This window comes from Uloborus diversus, chromosome 1 (assembly GCF_026930045.1).
Source record: "Uloborus diversus isolate 005 chromosome 1, Udiv.v.3.1, whole genome shotgun sequence".
NCBI lineage: Eukaryota > Metazoa > Arthropoda > Arachnida > Araneae > Uloboridae > Uloborus > Uloborus diversus.
This window is the reverse complement of record NC_072731.1, coordinates 101494258-101508918: the sequence shown is the minus strand read 5'-3', so window position 1 is coordinate 101508918 and position 14661 is coordinate 101494258. Positions and strand designations below refer to the sequence as shown.

General features: G+C 33.4%; 1 protein-coding gene across 1 annotated transcript in view; it reads right to left on the bottom strand.

Annotated features, from left to right (window-relative positions):
• LOC129216766 (cytochrome P450 18a1-like) overlaps positions 1 to 6536 on the bottom strand; it is a gene marked incomplete in the record, with an annotated part of 29342 nt that extends 22806 nt beyond the window's left edge. The window contains 2 exon segments of the mRNA XM_054851018.1: positions 1226 to 1353; positions 6238 to 6536. Of these exon segments, the coding sequence (XP_054706993.1) occupies positions 1226 to 1353; positions 6238 to 6428 (319 nt within the window).
• Positions 6537 to 14661: the final 8125 nt, after the last annotated feature.

The following is a 14661-nucleotide window of genomic DNA, read 5'->3' as shown; positions in this document are numbered from 1 at the left end:
GTGCGCGTCACAGAGATCCAGACATCCAGACAGCAAAATTTTGAGCTTTATTAATAGTAAAGATTGTCTTAACATTATGGCAGTCAAATATTTTTCATTTCCATGCTAAATAAGGGATCTCGTTAAATCAGGGTTCTTTATATGCGAGTTTTACTGTATCTAAGTATTGTTATATAAAGTTTATTTTATGTAACTCGGTAAGAGGCAGAGAATCGAGCGAGTTTTGGATTAAAGATTTATGAAAAACAAACACTAACAAAGCAAAAAATCACGTGGAGTCAGATCAGGAGGCCTAGCAGGCCACGCCATTTGCAAATACTTGCTTAATACCCTGTCAATCATCTGAAATGTTGCCGTAAGAGATTTTACGTAGCGATTGAGCTGTTACTGTAGAATGAAATTAAAATCAAAGCGCGATTAGGTAAATTGAGAAGCATCTCGTACCACATTGCTAGCAGAAATGACTGCTTCTTTAATTTACTCATGATGACTACATTGGTTGCACTGTCAGCACCATTTTTTAAAAGGCTGCAGCGCCATCTGTTGAAAATTTTCGCAACTTTTTTTTTTTTTTTCACCATTCTTTTTCACCCTTCAAGGTTAGTAAGCGTTCCAAATTTTGTTGCAATCGGATGATTCCTTCAAGCTACAGATTACTCCAAAAAGGGATGATTATTTTTAACCACCCGGTACTTTTTGGACAACAGTTACAACCAGAAAAGGTTGAGAAACAGATCAGGAATTCGATTTGCACGTATTTAATGCTCAATGAAAGTGGTTAATATTTCAGAAGTACAAATTACAGAAGGAGGGACACATGAACGTTTTTCGTTTCGCTGGTTAAATTTGAAATTGAAGAATTTTTAGCTTCCTAATTTGGAACTATTTGTGCACACTGCCCATTACTAGCGTCTAATTACATATTGCTCCCTTATTTCTACTTCTTTACCAACTGTGAACTTTTACATTAGTTTTTTCTGCATTTTGTATGATGTGGGTTTTGGTTTTCCTAATTGGATATTACAGATATACCACTCGCAATACCACGGGAAAAGCTGACTTGGAAGTGAGGAATACTTAAATTTCCAAAAATCGCTTCAAACACTGTGGCGGGCTTTTAACGGAAAGTGCAAAGTTAAAGACACGCAAAATTCAAAGATTCGGAAATTTAAGATTCACAACCGAGCACATTAGAGGAATAAAACAATGCTTGCATTATACATACCCAAAGTTTCTTTGTTGAGATCAAATGGTGAATCTGGAGGCCTTCCAATAAATGCATCCATGGAAAAAGCTTCCTTAGTAGATTCGTAATCTCCCAGAACAATAACATTGATCGCTCCAAGGCGAATGCTTAAAGAAATAACTATATTTTTAAAATATATATTTTTAAAAATCTAAAAATTGAGTGTTTTGTACATTTTTCTCCCAAAACCAAACTTTTAATTTGCAATTTTTTCTCACTCAGATTCAGAGCATTTTTTTTAAATAGTACCTAATTCTCTACCAAATAACCGAAACTGCTATTACTATATTGCATATCTGATTTTTCACAAGTATCGTTTTTGCAATCAAGTATCGTTTGAACAAATATATTCGAACAGAGGTGCAGTCATCCAGGGTAACGTTGAGCCACAATTTCTCTATCTTTACTTATCTCACTCATAGGCGGCTCGGAGGGAGGGGCAAGAGGGAAACTGCCCCTTCACTTTCAAAAGTAAAGGAGCTTTGCCCCTCCACTTTTCAAAATTAACGAACAGTCGAAAAATTATAAAATTGATTGATTCTCTTGTTTAAAGGAGAAAAAATTGAATTAGTAAGTGTGTAAAGTAAGATTTTTAAACAACGTCAAAAAAGTACAAATTGCCAATTACAGCAGACACATGTTTCGGCGTCACAGGGAACGCCTTTTTCAATGCAAAAAGTAATGAGCTTATGGATGAAAAGACATCTCGATACACTCATTATTTTTTGCATTGAAAAAAGCCTTCCTTGTAACGCCGAAACACGTGTCTGTTGTAATTGGCATTTTGTGCTTTTTTGACGTTGTTTTTTCTTACTTTACTGTTCAGCACAAAGGTATTTATTTTTCTAATAATTGTGTGTTTAATACTTATCTCATCTTATTTATTTCATCAAAGCTGCAATGGAGCTTTGAAATGGCAGGAGTGGACTGATTACATCATCTGTCCCGATTTTTGAAGCCATTTCCCGAATTTTTAAGAGAAAGACATTTATTCAATAATGACTTTAAAATTCAATTGTTCATTAAGAAAAATCAGTTTTAAAAAAACTAGCCTGCTAAGCAGACCTCTCGACCCTCACTAACGCACTTCTTTTAACACCCCCCCCCACCCTTTTTGTGCACCATCTGCCCACGGATAGTGTTATTGTATCTCTTAGCATTAAACGGAAAAAAAAAACCTCATAAGATGTTGTATAGTTATCCACATTTAAGGTATCTTTAGAATCCAAACTAAAAATCCAAATTTAAGAAATTAATAATTATGAAAACCATTTATAAAGTGAATTATTAAGCTGGTCTATCACCAGCTATCTTGCCACTTGGAGGAATTTTGAACAGTGTTTTAGAAACGTGAGAAATTATTGGCAACGTCAAAGCAGAAAAATAGAATTTTTAAATGCTTAAAAGCGCCCCATTTTGGAGGATTACCATAACGTGGAACACTTGGAGCGTTATCAAAATTTTTCGTTAAAGAAATCAAAATGCTTATCTCCAAAATGCTTGTCTTAAGTTGTCAAAAACAAAGAATCAACTGCAGGTTTTGAATGTTGTTATCAAGAAACCATGTACCTACAACTTACTTTATTTTATACTAGCAAAAATACCCGGCGTTGCCTGGGTCAGTAATAATTATGAGAAACAACCGTTACTTCCCCTTGTTTTCTGTTTTAAGCGAAAGAATTTAAAACAAACCTTTTTGACGTGATTAAAAATCGAGCTTCTTCCTTACTCATTAAACTAAAATAGCAATAAGTATAAAGAACAAAATAGTATTCAATTAGAAACTAAAGCACGACATTTAAGCATATACAAATTTGAAGAATTTCCGAAATATGAAATTAAACTTTACATGTTAAAAAAGATTTATCTGTTAGTACTTTTTTTTTTAAATCTAAAACCTTCTCTGTATGGTTATTAATGTACGAACTGTTTTAAAAAATGTAGCCGTCCGTATTCCCCGTACACTTGCTTTAGTTATTTTGGGAAATTTCAATTTTTGTGGGCACTTGGTGCGGTTTAAAATCTTACCAAATTTGCGAGAATCATTTCGGGACACTTTCGATAATACTCCCCCTCCTTACTATTTTTTATTATAGAAATATTGTTGCCAGATGCTGAGATACTTTTGGTCAAAAAAAATGGCGCTAAACGGTTTCATCCGAAATGTTTCCAAAATAAGTAGTAGAATTTGGCGATTGTTTGAAATCGTGCAAAAAGAAAAATTAATGGAAGTTTTTGTGCGGTTTATGGATTTGCCTAATTTAGTTGTTGAATTATTTTACACAGTATTTTTTTTTTAAGTATCTTTGATTGGCGATATTTTGTTTATATGGGAAACATTATTACGTAGTCTTTGGGCTCAAAAACGGCGACAGTGGAAAAAACTGCAAAATGCATCAGCTACTGAAATCTTTCTGAAAAAATTCTGGCGATATTTCTGCTGGTTGGTTGGATATAGTGAGCAAGTGTCCAATCAGCATAAATAATAATAATAAACCATTAATTACATAAGTTCCGTTTAAAAGTAAAACGATCAGCCAAATCCATTTATTTTTAGCCAATCTTGTGGAAAAACGTTACTTTAAATTTGACTTGAGAAAAGCCTCAAAAAGTCAGACGAAACGCAAAAATATTCAACAATACAACAATTCTTGGGAGTTGAGATGACACACTAAATAATGACTTGGGTTGATGAAAGCCTTCGAACAGGGAACAAAAAAGCTCATAACTCGTTTTTTATACAACTTAGAAACTTCGAACAGATGCTATCTTCAGCAGAAAAATTGGCGCTTTCGATGGACATATAATGTTAATATGTGAACGTTTTTTTCCACCCCCATATTGGGGCATTTATGCGAAAATTGGGACTAAAATTGGAATAAAAAGGGAACTATCAATCGGATTTTTTTCGAACTGGTCTATAAACCTTCCCAGTACCAAACTTAACAAACAGTGAAAGTTTCAGCCAAATCTGCCGGGTAGTTTCTGAGATCTTAGGGAACAAATTTACCAAACTCCATTTTTATATATATAGATTTCTGTACTTCAGAGTCAGAAGGACGTCATATTATGGTAATTCTACAGGAGGGAGGAAAAACTTTTTTCTGGCGCATGCAAAAGATGGGGCGTGTGCTCTTTTAACCCTGGTAAAAAAATAGAAAAAAAAAATTTTTTTTTAAGAACTAGGGGGCTCTGCTTCCTGTTCGATAACACTCACCAACCCCCGAAGATTGCTTCGCAATCTTATTTGATTCGCAAAGTTTTAAATCGTCAGCTTAAAAGAAACAGATTGAAAACGCATTATGGAGCTCCCTTTGAAACAAAAATCACCACTTCCCCGGGTTTGAAAATGATTAGTATCAATTCGCAGAGCGATAAGGGCTAGGAGGTTCCTGAGCATTGCAAAACTGCAGTTGTGTACGTTTGAAAAAACGCTTTCATATTCGTGGTCTCTTGTAATAAATTTTGCTCTTTAGCTTCGGGGCCTAAATGAAGTTGAGCCTAAGATTTTCCGTTAAAATCGAAACGCTTAAAATTATTGAATAAGAAAGAAGAAACAATAATTTGAATGAAAATGAGATTTTTCGAGCTTGATTAACCTGACCTGATTAAAAGACCTGACGAGAAATAAGGGGATGGATATACACTCGTTAGGTGGTAAAACCAACGTTTACGCATTCTTTAACACTAGATATAAACAATTAGAGAAGAGAGAAATTCATGAATGGATAGCGCTTATACTAGAGATTCTGAAAACGAAAAAAAAAAAAAAAAACATTTTTTTTCCAGACGGTTTTAAAAGTAAAATCCTCAATTGTTCTTTCAGGTGGTGTGTCTACCCTATACAATAAATTTCCAAAATCGTGCTTCTTGGACCATTTTCCACTTTTCAAACCACCTTTGAAGCTGAAAAAAAAAAAAAAATAGGGTAGACCGGGCACGTTTACGCAGTGCTCTTTTTTCAAAACGAATTATAACTGGAGAGCCCGCAATGATAACATATTGATGCTGCTCTGTAGCAAATATCCTCACAAGTTTTTAAGCATCAGTCGAGCTTTGGTCTAGCATACAGAAAGATTAATCCGTTTTCTAGAAGTCGAGTAAATTTTGAGTTGAACTTCTTGAAGCTGATTGTGAATAAGTAATACTTACAAATATATAATGTATAAAAATTAGCAGAATTTTATCCTTTTTTAAAAATTATATTTCTATGAACTGTTTTTTTTTTTTTTTTTTTTTTTTTTTTTTTGCACGCACGTTAACAATAAATACAAACTTGCCGACGGGGCACGTTTACGCATTTTCATCTGGGCACATTTACGCATTCTAACTGTGTCTTACTACTCTGTCTTACTACTTCTAAACGTGCCCCTGACGCTTTTTTCGCTGTGAACAGTATCAAACCTGAAGTATTTTTAGGCTATTTAGTTTTGAAAATCACCATTCATTTTTAATTGAGTTCAAATTCGTATCTTCTAGCTTACAATCATGTAGTGCTCTGTCTTCTGCCCGTTCAGCTTTTACTTTATACACTATTAAATCTGTAATAAATTTGCTTTATTTTAACGATGGTAAAACATTATGTTCAAAACACTAACAGAACCACGTTAGGTGTCAAAATAAATATGCGTAAACGCGCCCCGTGTCCGGGGCAAGTTTACGAAACCGACTTCGACTCAAAAATAATTTTTTAAACGGTTAAAAACTCAAAATAAACAACAATTGAATATACCAATTTTGACTCCATTAACGTCTTTATAATAGCGCAATGTCTAAAATTTCCAAAGTTAATTCATAAAATTTAGAAAATCCAATGGAAAAAATCCGTGTAAACATGCCCCGGTCTACCCTATATCTTATAAACAAAAAATAGAGTAAAAAATAAAACTTATGGCGGATTTTCCATTATGGGGACATTTAATTCAAATATCAATGCCATGTTTTCAACTTACGAACTTTACATCAACTCCATTTTAAATAACTTAAGTTACCTGAAAATAGAACCATAGATCTTAGACAGCTTCATCAAATCAAGATAAGGCTTCTTAGTCATGTACGGTATGTAACCCACAATAGGCAATCCTATAGGTCCAGGTGGTGTTCTGCCGCTGAAACTGTGAGTCACCAAGTACGCAACTAGGATCATAAAACAAACAACAAGCAATATAGCTGAGTAATCCATTCTTGCTCGTAGTCTGGCTCAAGATGACAAACAAAGAGAAACTACAATTCTTAGTTTAAATGCATGCTGTTTCAATTTTCCCCTAGGCATTTAACGCGATTACAGTACTCCTGGAAATCATCAAAAGAACTATTTTCATTTCTCTGGCTCAATGAATAAAAAATGGCTTGATAAGATTGAGAGTTATTTGATAACATTTACTGATATCAGGTGTTATATCAAACTCACTGAAGTGAAATAAAAATAAATGAACATCTGTATTCAGTATTTCCATGTCATGTAAATGAACATCTGTTTTGCTCAAATAAATATACGCTCATAAATACGTGCTCAAGTAAATACAGTATAGGAGAGAGAAATATGTTTAACATTGATTTTTAAAAAATCAATTTATAACGAAAGGATTTTTTTTTTTTTTTTTTTAATTTAGGGTAGCGGCACCAGTGACAGACAAGGGTCCATTAACAGATAGTCATAAGTTCCGACTTAATAATAAGAATTTTAGTCGGGTAAAAAGGGTAAAACTGATGTTGCTGCGGCCCATGAATACGGTGCAACCATCTAGTGTTTATAAGAGGAAATTTTCTGAGCCAGTCGATATTTACAAGGTAGTGGTGGAATCTTATGAACAGCTACCACGAGACCAACTGGTATTTTACGTTCATTAGTTCATTTGAATTTGATAAAGCTTTTGTTCTAAAAATAAAGAAGTTTTGCAAATTTTGAAGAGAAAAAGGGAATTTTGTCGATTACTCATCCTCTTCTCATCCTATCTGTTACTGGACATCATCAGATTTTTCGGTGTCTGTTACTGGGAGGCAGACCTTTTTTCGAAATTGAGCAAATAAAAATAGAATTAAGTAATTCAGAGGATCTAGAAGCAGCGAAACATTAGGAGATGTAGTTGCATGAGAGAAAAATAGTTTAAAAAATCTAAATACATTACAAGGCTCAGAACATTTAGTTAGCCTGAGAGCGATGTCTTAAGCATGTCTGTTACTGGTGCCGTTACCCTACACAGATTACCTAGAATAGTTTTTCAATTAATTATATTTTGATAAATGAGGTTTTAGACATTGGTTACAAATAAAAGTACCAAAACGGTACATACTGTAACTTATAATATTTATATTACGTGTAAGGTTGCAAATTGTTCTTAATAACCATATGTTTACTACAGCAGTTTAATTACTGGTTCTTTTTTATGGATACCCCTCTTATTAGCTAAACTAGAAAATCACCAGTTATACTATGACGGGTGCGAATGTCTTCTTCATTCATATAAAGTCACGTGACTGTACTTATTCGTAAAATCCCAATTCAATTGACTTGATAGCTTGTATAATGTTATCAATTCATCATAATTTATAGCTTTAGTAGAGGAATATGGGGCAAAATGAGGGAGCGGGGCAAAGTGAAATGGTGAAATATTTACTCAGTTTTAAGCGCCACCTGCCTAGTAATACTTTAACTATGTAGTAACACATGTAGTCTATTCCAATCAAGAAAAAAAATACCTCTGAAAATGAAAGAGTATGATAATACATGCAATTTTCAAAAATTGATACTTATATTCTAATATTTTGTTGAAAATCAAAAATTATTTTTTGTTATTATTGAATGATAGAGTTATTGTTATTAACATTTTAAATATTAATTGAAACCTACTAAGATAGGGTGCGATATTTTAATTTTAACCTTATTTGTATTTCAAATGCTTTGTACAGTTAGTCAAGTGCATGCAGGGCAAGGTGGATGTGGCAAAGTGAAATAGTCCATTTCATTTACTTATTCAATCTTTTATGAAACCATTTACGTATTAGTTCAATTAGTTGTTCCATTTACATTCTTTCATTTAAAAGTTCCTTACTCAAGCAATTATTCACTTATTTTCTTATTCATTTGTTATTTTATTGGTTCATTCAAATATTCTCATATATTAACTGATTTATATATTCGTTTATTGTTTCATTTTATCTTCATTTATTCATTCATTCTTTTATTTACTCATTTATTCGATCAAAAATATCTATAAAAATCGAATAGAAAATATTTCATCAGAAAAATGTTTTATTTTTCACTTTGCCTCATGAAAAAAAGATGGGAAAATTTTCCACCTTTTTTCGAAGGTACAAATTTACTTTCAAAAATGAAAATTAATGTTTCAATGAACATTTTATCTAAAATATATTGTCTTTAATTTATCTACCGTAATTTTCAAAACAAGTTTCCAATTTGTTATTTTTGAAAAAGTAAGTAATCTTAATTATTTAACTTTAACATTCCCCTATATGCTTTAAAAAACTAATAGTTTAAAAAATATTTATTTTATTTATGCAGAAATGAATTCAAAAAAAAAAAAAAGAATATATCCCTTTTGAGAAAAACGCACGTGTCCGCCTGTACCCCTCTCCCTTTGAAATCGGCTACTGATTGTTTATTTGTCAAAAAAAAAAAAAAAAAATCAAGAAAACTGACTTTGGTTAAAAGATTTTCGGATAGTTGAAATTCTACTCTTACAGAAAAACTTTGATAAGCTGCATTAAAGAACCGTCAAAAGTATTACTAACAAATTGCGATATATTAATTACGGCACAACTTTGACCCTCTTTTTACGCGGATTCCATTTTACACGGTTTAAGGCTTGTTGTCTTTATTTTGTTTTACGCGGATAACTTTTGATTTTGCGGGGAGGCGGCATTGCAAACAGAGAAAATTTCTTCTCCTTCAAACTCCTGAGATTGCAGGCAGCATGCAATCAACTGCCTTTTAACGTGCTAATAAGTGAGCTCGGGTCATTGGAGATATTTTTTTGTGAATGATTACAGAACCCTTTCCAGGAGTAAAGTTTTGAGCAATGCAGGACTCACTGAAGAAGAGATTTTAGAAGCAAAGAGGACGAAAACAAGGCAGATACCGAAATCGATGACAAGCAACCAAAAAACATTAACGTTGAACTTCTGAATCATTCGTTGACAATTCCGAATTATCATTCTGATTTGCTTTTCTTTCCTTATGCTCAGCGAGGGTACGTTTTTACACACATTAAACTAGATATACATTAAATTTGTTATACATTTTTCTATCACCAATGACTATTTTGTTTCTTTGATTTCTGGAACCTAACTCTATTTTAACATTAATATTAAGTCTTTATTTTCGCGACTTTGATTTACGCCTGATTTTCGTGGAACGCAACCTCTGTGTAAATGGAAGGGTTTACTGTGTATTGCTTTTTAACAAGTATTGAGTATCATCTTAATTTAGTAAAACTAATGTTATATTGTACAACTGTAATGTGTAAACTTTTATGTTGATGATGTTACTTTAGTAATCTCTGAAAAAAGTAAAGAGAAGGCAGGGGATAAATTAAAGCAAAGTTCAATCGCTTTAGACAAATGGAGAGGGAGCAGAGAAAACGAACAACTATGTCAACAGAAAAAAAACAACGTTGATAGATGAAATACACCGCCAGCTCAGTCATTCCAGCCGAGGACAGCAGTTTCGCGCTTATTAGCACTCATCAGCCCTGCATAGGAAGTGACTGCGCTGGAGGTAAAAAACCTCTTAAGAAAGCCAAGAGCGCCAAACAAACTGGTAGCTAATATAGAATTAGCACTGACCAGACGAGTGACCGCAGCAATACTTCGGTTCAACTCGAAGATTGAAGGCAAGGCATGGTATTTTCAGTAAGTTACCGCCCTATAGCCAGGGGTAAGGCAGAAATACATGAAATGCACCGCCATGAAATACAACTCACTCACTTCCTAGCCGGGCTGATGTGCTAATAAGCATGAAACTGCAGTCCTCGGCTGGAATGACTAAGCTGGCGGTGTATTTCATGCATTTCTGCGTTAGCCCTGGCTATAGGGTGGTAACTTACTGAAATTACCATGCCTTGCTTTCAATCTTTGAGCTGAACCGAAGCATTGCTTCGATCACTCGTCTGGTCAGTGCTAATTCTATATTAGCAACCAGTTTGTTTGGCACTCTTGACTTTCTTAAGAGGTTTTCTACCTCCAGCTCAGTCACTTCCTATGACGGGTTGATGAGTGCTAATAAGCACGAAACTGCAGCAGTGTTGCCATATGGTCAAATCCAGATTTCCCCAATTCCCTTCCAACTTTTCCCCGAAAAGTGATGTTTTCTACTAAAATTCCCCAAATGCAAAAATTATTTTTCCACTAATATTTTCATAAAATGAATCGACTTCCTCTAATATTTTTGTCTCTTGAAATTTTTTTTTCCCCAAATAGCCAAATTTTCTTATAAAATTCCAACTTTTTTTTTCTTCACATTTTCGCTTTTTTTTTTCTTTTTCTTTTTTTTTTTTTTTTGTCTTCTTTATGTTTATCTTTCTTATCTTTACTAATAATAAAGCTGAAAGTCTCTCTGTCTGGATATCTCTCTGTCCGGATCTCTTTCTGTCTGTCAGGATCTCTAACGCGCATATAGCGCCAAGACCTATCGGCTGATTTTCGTGAAATTTGGCAAAGAATTAGTTTGTAGCATGGGGGTGTGCACTAGGGTGGGCCGAAATAAGCCGAAAATTTTTTTTTTTCGAAATCAATTTTTGGATAGCGCGCAAAAGTTGCGTCATGAGCTAGTTAGCACTCACAAAAAATTTCTTTGGATATTAAAAAATATCTAGCCGGCGCTATTTGACACTAAAAAACCGAAAAAAAATGAGAAAAATGAATTTTTATCGACATTTTTTTAAAAAAAACTAAATTCCAAATATTTTGCTGGAATGCACCGAAAATGTTATATAATAAGCCAGTTCGAGCCCAGAAAATGTTTCATTGATTTTAATGAGCATTTAACCGCTCCTTTCGGACATCAAAAAATTGGAGAAAAATGAAAAAATATTGAATTTTTTTAAAAACCATTGTGAAAATTATTTTTCAAAATTAAATCATAGACTAATTAATTAAATAGCACTATTAATCATAGTAATTATTATCACGCAATAATATCATACATTTTCTAGAATTACATATAAAGATAATAAAATTTTGAAAAAGAAATCTTTAAATTTGATTTATAGAGGGGAACTTTCTTTGCGCATGATGAATAGTTTGTCTTTAGTTAGAACTGATTTACATAGTATTCTGTTTAGTTTGACTTCGCTGTACCTGTTAGTTATCCATTTAGGTTTAATTCTGAGGGAGGGAATGAGCTTTTTGTATTTATTATAATACTTTGAATTGTTCCATATTATGTCTCTTTCTTTGTAGAATTCACTTGTTAAATAATTTTGTAAATCTCTCCAGGAACAGATGGGGATCATAGGTGTATTGTCGTTTTGTTCTGCCTCTTTGGCGAGTGAATCTGCAATTTCGTTGTCCAAGATTTCCTTATGACCGGGTACCCAAATTAAAGAGATCTCTTGATTTTCAGCCATTTTCTTAAGGTGCGTCCTGGTATTTTTAACTAGAAGATCATCTTGCCTATTTTCATTTTGGTGGGCCTTAACTGCACTTTGAGAATCTGTGGGTAAAATAATAGGTTTGTTTCTTTTTGGGAAAAATTTAGCGAAGTACCAGATCGCTGTGAGTTCAGCAGTAAAAATAGATGATAGGGGGAGAATTTGTAACTTTCGATGAATGTCTTCTTTTAAGTTAACTATTGAGAAGGCTGTTCTAGATTTCTTTGAGCCATCTGTGGCCCAAAACTCCTTATCTCTAGTGGAAAGACTGCTTAATTTCTTCTATGATAGTAGAGGTCTGAAAAGTGAAGTCGTCGATACTATATTTAATTTTACATTTGTTATTTTTCGAGTAGGGGTTTTCTTTACAAAGCCAGTTGTCTTCGATTTTAAGGTTTCTGATCAAATTCATTATATGTTTGTAAATTTCCTTTTCATCTTTGTCAGTTTTCCAGTTTTTCCAATTGTCCCACTTGCTTCTGTAGTTTTTATTCCTCTTAAAGTATTGTTTTATATGAAAAACGACAGCTTTTTGTTTTGATCTGATTTTGATGGTGTCAATTTGAGTAATTTCTGTAATAAGATCTTTAGGGGCAAAGGTGTTGACGCCCAAGGCTTTTCTGATAATTGTGTGCTCTAGAGTGTTAATTTTTGTGGAGTTCTTCTTAGTATTGTTTAATCGGATGTGGCTGCCATAGTTAGATTGAGCAATAGCGGTTTGTTTAATGATTTGGATACTATTTTTGGTGTTGATGCCGTTAAATCTGTTTGTAATCCATTTGATGATATTGGAGGTTTTGAAATTTTTTTTTTCTAAAGAAAGGGTGTGAGCATTCCATTTTAAATTATTTTGATAAACAATACCTAGGATCTTGTGGTCGGGGCTCCATTTTATCTCAGAACCTTGCATGTAGAATTTATCAGTGTTTTTGGAGTTTGACTTAGTGAAATCAATAATAACGGTTTTGTCAACTGAAATTTGTAATTTGTTTTCTCGGAACCAACTTTCCAGATTTTCCATCGTGTTGTTGAGCTTTTGGTCTGCCTCTTGTTTATTTTTCCCAGTGACAACAAAAGAGAAGTCATCGGAATAGCCAAATATATAAGCATCGGGAATGTAATCAACTAGGTCCGTGAAGTAGCAATTAAATAAAAAGGGAGAAAGAATGGTCCCCTGGGGCAGGCCGCAGTTTGCATATTTATATGTAGATTGGACTCCTCTCCAATACACAAAAATTTTTCTATTATGAAGGAAGTTTTGTATCCAACGGATAATAAGGGGGTCGAGACTTAGGGTGATTAATTTTCCTATCAGCTGTGGAATCTAGATGTTGTCGAATGCTCCCTTGATGTCTGTAGATAAAACGTAGATGTGTCTTCTTTTTTTTTCTGTTTTCTCTTAATATACTAAAAAAATCGAAATGGTACTCATCGGCTCCTCTTTCTTTGATGAAACCATAAAAGGAGTTTGGAAAAAAAAAAATTTTATCATTTGCCCAACTGTTTAATCTGTTTTGGATGATCTTTTCAAGAATTTTACACGTATTTTGGGTTAAAGAAATGGGTCTGTAACTTGTAATTTTGGACTGGTCTTTATTTTGCTTTCTAACTGGGATAATTTTAGTGGCTTTCCAAATTTTTGGGACAATACCTTCTTTAATACTTCTATTGAAAATAGAGGCAAGTTTGTCAATGCATACAATTGGGATATTTTTCAGTGTTCTTGAAGAAATTCCATCAGTTCCAGGTGATTTATTTTTTGAAGATCTAATGGTAGCAATAATTTCTTCGGTTCCAATGTTATGAGATAAGGTAAGGAACTTATAAGATGGGGATGAATTTACCCAAACAATTGAGTCATCTTCATTTTTTCTAGTTGAAAAATATGTGATAAAAAGATCCGCCTGGTCTTTAGCATTCATAAGTTTGTGGCCTTCGTTTTCAATGATTAAGTTGCTGTTGACGATATCTTTAGTTGTAAGGTATTTAATTTTATTGAAATTTAAGTATAAATTTTTTTAACTGTTAATGTTGAAATTAATTTTTTTCCAGAATTCCTTTTGAGATTTTTTAACAATTTTTTTAAATATGGCTGTGGCTTTTTTGAAATTAATCCAGTCCTCCAGTATTTGTGTTCTTTTCGCAAGTTTTCTGTATTTGTCTCTCTCTTTCTTTTTTTGGCGTATTGAAGATTCCACCACTCATTTTTGTAGTTTGTACAGTAATTGACAGTATTAGTGGCGGAGGTAATAACGTTTTTGATCGTGTTGTTAAAATTGTTTAGGTCAAGATTCAAATTCTGGATTGGACTGGAACAACTGGGAGGGGCGTCATCTTGACTGTCTACAAGAGCTGGATTCTGATTTCCAAATTTTTGCATTGGTCTCTTGATACATAATCCCAATTTATATAACTTTTTTTTTTTTGGTGTTGATGCTCATGTTGCCTTTTATTAAAATCGGGTAGTGGTCATTAGTTCCTGATTCTTCAATCCTTGACCATATGAAATTAGTCGCGGAGGTATTATGAGTAAGAGTTAAGTCTAAAATCCCATCGTCAATGCCTTTGTTGATTCTAGTGGGAATTTTATCATTTAATAACACTAGATCAGATTCAATAATCCAGTTTAATAGTTTTCTTCCACTTGGGCTAGTGAGACGATCCCCAAATGTGCGGCTCCTGGCATTAAAGTCTCCAGTGAAGATGGAGTTCACAGCAACTAATTTGTTCAATTCATTGAGAGTTTCCAGACTGATTATCCCGTGAGGTCTATAACAGTTAATGATGTTGAAATCAATATTGTTA